Source organism: Etheostoma spectabile, chromosome 22 (genome assembly GCF_008692095.1).
Source record: "Etheostoma spectabile isolate EspeVRDwgs_2016 chromosome 22, UIUC_Espe_1.0, whole genome shotgun sequence".
NCBI classification, from domain to species: domain Eukaryota; kingdom Metazoa; phylum Chordata; class Actinopteri; order Perciformes; family Percidae; genus Etheostoma; species Etheostoma spectabile.
In genome coordinates, this window is record NC_045754.1 from 10,494,569 (window position 1) to 10,502,367 (window position 7,799).

The following is a 7,799-nucleotide window of genomic DNA, read 5'->3' on the forward strand; positions in this document are numbered from 1 at the left end:
TTTTTTTTTTAAATTATACTGCATCATACTTAACAAAACCGTTACTACATCTAGACAATTTGTTAAAACCAAACCTTCAAATCTGTACTTCTGTAACAGGGAATGGGGGGAGGAAACAATTATATGTAAGGAGGCGCGTGCACACACACCAATTCTCTGCTTACTGTGACCTTGTGACTGTGATTTCCTTCCACACCTTGACCTTAACAAAAAAATCCAACGACTCAACATTTGTCTTTCAAAGACAAAAATAACGGGCTAACTAAAACAATGAGAAAAATGCTAAATAGCCCCACAGTTGGCTATTAATCATCAAGAGATATTAGCAATCGCCATAAAAATGATACACACACCAGAGAGGGCTACTTACACAAGGAGTCCACTGTGTCCTGTTTGTTTGCTATTTATACCTATGGCCTTTGCAGTTAGATTGTGTTTGTGTGTGTTGTAAGCGTTGGGGGGGGTTTGGCATGGCAGTGCCAGTAAGTGACTCCTGGTTGAGATATGGTACAGGCATTAAACTCAAATGCCTGAGTCAGGCAGTAGTTCCAAATCTCCCTCTGACACTTTACTTTATTTTCCTGTCAAATACCCCATTTACTGATATAAAATCTAATCTTAAACGTTGGACTGACCTCCTTTTCTCTCCAGATTCTTATTTAGACCATAATCTAAAGACCTATCTCTTCATCATCCTGTTTTTTTCAAAAACCAACCCAATGCCCAGTCTCATTAAATGGATCTTCTTTTATGCCCCTTACTTCAGCCATTACTGACCCACTCACCTGACACCAGTTCCCCTGCAGCAGTTAGGTTTGGTGATAGTTACTCATGGTTTTGTGCAGTGTGTGTATGTGTGTATTCATGCATGTACATGCAGATTTATGCCTTGTGGTAGCATTACACACCTAACCCAAACTTGATGGATTCCTGCTCTGCTTAGCATAAACTATGCTCAGAACTCAGTGTGAGCAACGGATCAGTCAGTCAATCCCATGATGCCTCAGTGAACCAGTTCTGGTGGTAGTAACAGTTTTCAGAGCACAGTCAAAAGCAGTCCATTATTATAATTTTCAATTTCCTGAAATAAGCTCTAGTAGGAGTAAAATGAAATGAATAATATAGTTAACAAAGACTTCTAAATTATTGTTACTTAGAGCAAAGTCAGAGAAAAACAGAAGGAAAAGCAGTGTGTTGCCTATTTTACCATAATGTTGACAATGCTTTTGTGCTGTGCAGGAATCCTTGATCACAAAATTACTTCATACTTGTTTTTTGAGATAATTGACTGCGGCGGCAACAGCTGTTGCCATACATATTTGAACATTTAGGGATTTTCCCATTCAGGTCTATATTTTATGAGGGAATTATAGTAACTATCAATCACTGTCATGGTTGTCTACAAGGACCTTTTCTGTTTTCATTGATGTTTAAGAGCTGGTTGATATAAAAGAATAAGCTTAAAGTATATGTTTTATTTCAAAGTGAAGGTGAGATAATTCATGCATATGACAGCCAGTTAGGTGCACTATGAGAGGCCAAAATGAAATAAGGGCAGATGGCCTCGTTCTAAAGATGTCATCAGGTGAAGACCTCAGTCATGGGCTGCTTCTCCTAGGAGCCAGCAGTGCTTTGGGGGTCCATCACCTATCCATTGACAGGTGTACTGAGGACAACCAACTGCAAGGGTATCTCAGGGCAAGACTTGGGGACTACATCACCCAGCTGGCTTAGGTATGCTCCCAATATACTTAGACTCAGTCCTTACCGCAGAGGACCGGTTTTAAGTCTGACCCACAGCCCTATGCTACATGTCCTTCCACCTCTTTCTCTCCCCTCTTTATTGTCTGCTATTCTAAATAAATGCCAAAAAAGCCCCAAAAATTACTTGAAAAAAGAAATGGTATTCTAAGGAGTTATACTCAGAAAACATAATACGTTTCAGATCAACTTGTAACAGGGAGAACGGCATTCGCTTTGCAGCCCTCTATCAGCTATAACCGCACTATGCAAGTTTGCCAGATCTGGTATGGGATTTGTAGTTCAAATGAGACAATTTCGCTTTCAACCTGTAGGGCACATGTGTCAAACTCAAGGCCCGCGGGCCAGATGTGGCCCGCCATGTCATTTTATGTGGCCCGCGAGAGCTTAAAAGTTTTGAGTGTCTAAAAATAAATACCAAAAAATAAATTAATAGCGTGCTTTGACCAAAAACTACATTCCCCACAATGCCTTTCGACTACGCTAGTCGCGGCAGTATCCATGCCAACCATACCAACCGTAACGGTCTATGATGCCAACGAGTGGAACTGAGATATAAATAATGATCCCAAAATGTCCAGAAAGAGAAAAGTTGATGCAGACGGAAGACTGTTTCAAGAAAGATGGGAAGGCGAATACTTGTTTGTGCTTCAAGGAGAAAGACCGGTATGTCTTTTGTGTTATGAGGCGGTGTCGGTTGTCAAAGAGTACAATCTGCGTCGGCATTTTGACACCAAACACGGAGCTAAGTACGCTAAAGCTAGCCTTCAAGAAAAGCAACAAATTGCCCAAGAATTAAAAGGAAAACTTCGGTCGCAGCAGAGTTTGTTCAAGAAATCCACAGCCAAAAACGAGGCAGCGGTGAAAGCTAGCTTCATTGTGGCTGAAGAAATCGCCCACGCTTCCAAGTCTTTTTCAGAGGGAGCGTTTTTGAAGCAGTGCATGCTGAAGGTCTGTGAGCAGGTGTGTCCCGACCAGTTACAGACTTTTAAAAATGTCAGTTTATCAAGAAACACCATCGCCGACCGAGTGAAGGAACTAGCAGAAAATCTTACAACACAGCTGGCCGAGGAGACACGCAGCTACACGGCTTTTTCATTAGCTGTTGATGAAAGCACAGATAACACGGACACAGCGCAGTTATCAATTTTTATTAGAGGCGTAAAGTCGGACCTCTCTATCACTGAGGAGCTGTTGGATGTGGCAGCAATGCATGGGACCACGACGGGACAGGACATTTTTGATGCGGTGGAGAAGTCCGTAAGTAAAAATCCATTGCAGTGGGAAAACTTGGTAGGATTAACTACAGACGGTGCACCGGCAATGTGTGGAGGAAAAGTGGGCTTGGTTGGACTAATGAAGGGGAAAATGCAAAAAATGAACTGTCACACGCCTCTGATAACGTATCATTGCATTATCCATCAAGAAGCTTTGTGTGGGAAGGTGCTGGGGATGGAGGACATTGTGACCACAGTCATGAAAACAGTGAACTTCATTCGGGCGCGTGGCCTGAATCACCGTCAGTTCCAGCAGTTTTTGCTAGAGATGGGCTCGGAGCACGGGGATGTGCTGTACCATACAGAAGTGCGGTGGCTGAGTAGGAGCAAAGTCCTCAAGCGATTTTTTGAGCTCAGGGAAGACATTGCTCTTTTTATGCAGAGTAAAGGTAAACTCATGTCTGAACTATCAGATCCAAAGTGGATGTGTGACTTTGCTGTGTTGTGTGACATAACCGACCATCTCGCCCAGCTGAATCAGAAGCTGCAGGGACGCAAACAAGTCATCACGCAGATGTCCGACACGATCACGGCTTTCCAGCGTAAATTGGACTTATGGATGTGGCAAGTGAAACAGGACAACCTTGTACACTTTCCTGTTTGTCAGAGCATGTCATCCTCATTTCCCAAGACTTTTTCATGTGCTCAGTTGGCTACCAAACTGAGCTGGTTAAAGACTGAGTTTGATCGGCGCTTCTCTGACTTCAGAGCACAACAGTCTGGCTTTGACATCTTTGCCAATCCTTTCACCACCGATGTCTGCACTGCACCCCAACACCTTCAGATGGAGCTAATTGAGCTTCAAAGCAACAGTGGCCTGAAAGCAAAGTTCCAGGATGTTGCAATCCAGGACTTTTACCGTCTGCTGCCCCCTGGTTTGATGCCACAACTTCGACTTCATGCTGCTCGTGTTCTGTCCATGTTTGGGAGCACCTATCTGTGCGAACAGTTTTTTTCCATAATGAATCTGAACAAAACAAGCACAGATCACGCCTCACGGATGACAACCTCCATGCTGTTTACGCATTGCCTCAGCACAGGACCTAAAACCGACACATGACACACTGGCAACGGGAAAACGGTGGAGAGATCTGGTCAGAAAACAAAATGAAATGTAATTTAACCAACAAAAAGAACAGTTAAACTGTGTGCAATTTAATGATTGTGATTGCATTTTGTTTTGTGTTTATCATTTTCAGAACATGATCAATCAATAGTAGAGATATAATCCACTTGGTGTGTTCAAGGACAGGCAGCATCTCCTCATCAAAAACTAACCAAAAAAACTTGACCAATATAGTTGTGAACTGAGTCAACCTTTATTTTGGTATTTTTAGTTGATTACATATTATTTATGTGTAGCTGCTGTTGTAATTATTTAATGTTTGCAGGTCTTATGTGTGTATGCAGACAAATTGTGTTCATCATACCATCAGTTGGATGCCAGGCTGTGTGCAGCCTTTTTTTGTAAAATGCTCATGTGTCATACAGGTTTCTGTGCAGTCCGTGTCTGTAGTTTTCTTTATTCACTTGGACAGTTTGATCCAAATTAATGGAGTTATGTGGGTTTTCATAAGCTGACAAAATTTAAAAGGATTTAGTTAGAGCAACAAGCAAAAAAGTTTTCTATGCAACTGTAATTGTCACTTGAATAAGTTATAAAATAAGAGTTATTTAACATTAAGGAGTAGTTACTTTATTTACATTACATTCGATTATATTTAGTACATTTATAAGTAATTCTGGCCCTTGAGGACAGCCATTATGCTGATGTGGCCCTTGGTGAAAATGAGTTTGACACCCCTGCTGTAGGGGAACCAAAGAGGTAAAGTGCTTTGGTGTTGCTTTAAGGTTAGCCTACTATAAAAAGGTGCTGGTTGACAAGTAGTTAATGCTAGTTAGAGAACGTTAGCTAATTCTTGGTGGGTAACATAAGATTACGACATTGTTCAACACGCTCCGTTATGTTAAGTGTGATAGTTTTGAACACGGTTCACAATTTTGGGCTACCACGACTTCATCAGTAACATTAACTGTATAGATAGACAACTAACCTAATGGTAATTTAGCCAGCTAGCTAGCACACCCTTGTCCGGGGACAAATCCACAGTCAGCTCCCAGCCAGCTAGCAGCCAGCCACTATCATTACAGCAATCCAAATCCGGGGTTTATTCCTCAAAGCAGCAGGCCCGGGTTCGACTCCGACCCGCAGCCCTTTGCTGCATGTCATTCCCCTCTCTCCCCTTTCATTTATTCAGCTGTCAATAAAAGGCCTACAAAAGCCCAAAAAAGAATAAAGCAATCCAAACTCAGTCAGCACTTAACTCTGGTGCTAAGGATGCTAACGGCAGTTTACTGAACCGTCGGGAGACAGACCCAAGCACAACAGCGGCCATTCGTAACGTTACACCTCCGTGCCAATGTCCATCACCTTCACGTTTAGCCGGCTTTACAGTTAGCTAAATTTACCCGACAAACAAGGGATATGGCGATTCTGCCTTCTCCCTCTGCGGCGACACAGTTTCATGGATCTGAGTGTTGCAATTTTGGTTTCATATCGCATATTGTTACAGCCCTACTGTTCAAGTGTTTTGTTTTTTTTCCCGATGTACAATACTGGGATTAGATTAGATTAGATTACCTTTGAAGGGGCAGTATTGTGTAGCAGTAGATAATTTAGAATAAATGTGAAATTTTTGCATTGGTGAAAAAGGTTTTACTGAGGCAGAATATTTGATGGTGAAACAATCAAATGTTATGTTAAAGATTATAGCAACATTACCACATTTACAGTATGTTTTGAGGGTAAACAGTTAAATAACAACTATAAATAAAAACAGAAATACAGATATATTTTGAAAAATGTTAGTAGTACATAGAACTTGAGATTAAAAAATGGACTGCAATTTATATTTGCATATCTGTCAACATACAGGCTAGGCCTATACCATTTAAAGATAAATATGTTTGTGGCAAGTCAATGTTGGCTAAATAATATCAGCCTGCTGATACTGTAGGTCTGTATTTGAACTTCATAATTTACATGAAAATGCTGTCCACACCTTCCTGTCACAACAGATCTATGCTGCCACCCCACTGATATAACTCTATTCCCTATGCTACATACATTATACCATTAAAAGGAAGGATGTGAGGATTCTTAATACTGAGTAATTAAGCAGCTATCAAGCATAATCTAAATTGCTTTATTGCTTTCATGGTGGTTCTATTGTAGACCAAGTGTGTATTAAGTGGCAATATTATTCAGGAGAAAATAAACAAATGCATAATAAAAATGAAATACGGATGAGAGGCCATCAAAGTGACTGGAATTTCCCTCACAGTCACCGCAATCACAAGTCAGCCTTGAAGTGTTGCATGCTTTCTATGAGCAACATCAGTATTAGATAATCAGGGTATGTGTTCATAAAAGGTACATTGGTGTTGTAAAAGCTCACATTTTCCCTTTGCACGGCAACTCCCCAGTTATTACAAGCAAAGCAACTCTAGATTGATCAGTATTTCAGTTTCTCTCCAAGATTACAAATTAGATCCCTTTTGACAACATACTTATTTAATTCGAGTGTAACACTGAGTACAAAGTCACCCTTACTGTGATTGCAATCAACAAAGGCAGCTGGAGTAGGTATGTCAGTGAACTCTCGAACACCACTGCAAATCTGACATTAGAAAACAGGTTCTGGGGCGGCATATAGCTCACTCAGTTAGTGTGCTCGCCCCTTATTGGCTGAGTCCTGCAGCGGCCCGGGTTCAAGTCCAGCCTGCAGCCCTTTGCTGTGTGTCATCCCCCAGCTCTCTCCCCCTTTCACATCTGTATACTGTCTCTCTATCTAATAATAAAAGGGAAAAAACAGGTTCTGACAGCCAGAAACCAACTCCTAGCACAAATCACAGCTAAACAAACACAACACACTAACAAGCTTGTACCTTACCTGAAATTATTCATAGTAACGAGTGGAGTGTTGGTGATTCAAAATTTCTCTTTACTTTCTATTAGTATAAAGAAGTTCCAAGAGGCCATCAACCCAAAAAGACTTAATTTACTGTAAACAGCAGTGACCTTTGTCCTCTTAGACAGGAAATCAATTTACACATTTGAATGTGGAGGAAATCCAGGACATCGTCTATTACATGTTTTCAGATGTCTTATTTTGTCCAAGCAATAGTCCAAAACCAATCATATTTAATTTACAATGATCCTCACATTTAAGCAGCTGGAACAAACAAATGTTTGTCATTTTTTCATGATACAAGATTTGAGATTCAACTTATTACAGTCCCCTCCAAAAGTATTTAAACAGCAAGGTAAATTCCTTTGTTTTTGTTAACTAAAGGCATTTGGGTTTAAGATGAAAAGATGAATATGAGACAAGAGTTCAGAATTTCAACTTTTATTTTCTGGTATATACACATCTAGATGTGTTAAACAACTCAACAACATGTCACCCTTTGTATTAGACCACAGCATTTTTAGGGTTAGGGTTAGCAAAAGAGCAAAAGTAATGGAACAAATAATCTTAAATAAATTAAGATTAATAAAAAAAACATTTAACATTTGGTGGTATAACCCTTGCTTGCAATAACTGCCTCAAGCCTGCGACCATCAATATCACCAAACTGTTGCATTCTACATTTCTAATGCTACTCCAGGCTTTTACCGCAGCTTCTTTCAGCTCTTGGTTGTTTTGGGGGGTTTCTCCCTTCAGTCCCCTCTTCAGGAGGTGAAATGCATGCTCTATT

At 40.6% G+C, this 7,799-nt stretch overlaps 1 protein-coding gene and 1 pseudogene across 3 annotated transcripts in view; one reads left to right on the forward strand and one right to left on the reverse strand.

The window, feature by feature from the left end:
• The window catches only part of dnajb6b (DnaJ heat shock protein family (Hsp40) member B6b), an 11,150-nt gene extending 10,904 nt beyond the window's left edge, over positions 1-246 (reverse strand). For all 3 annotated transcript variants that reach the window (XM_032504347.1, XM_032504348.1, XM_032504349.1), the window contains exon 1: positions 171-246. In XM_032504347.1, the coding sequence (XP_032360238.1) occupies positions 171-231 (61 nt within the window). In that variant the 5' untranslated portion in view covers positions 232-246. The remainder of the gene's footprint in view (positions 1-170) is intronic.
• Positions 247-2,334: 2,088 nt separating this feature from the next.
• On the forward strand, positions 2,335-4,255 carry LOC116672514 (general transcription factor II-I repeat domain-containing protein 2-like; annotated as a pseudogene).
• Positions 4,256-7,799: the final 3,544 nt, after the last annotated feature.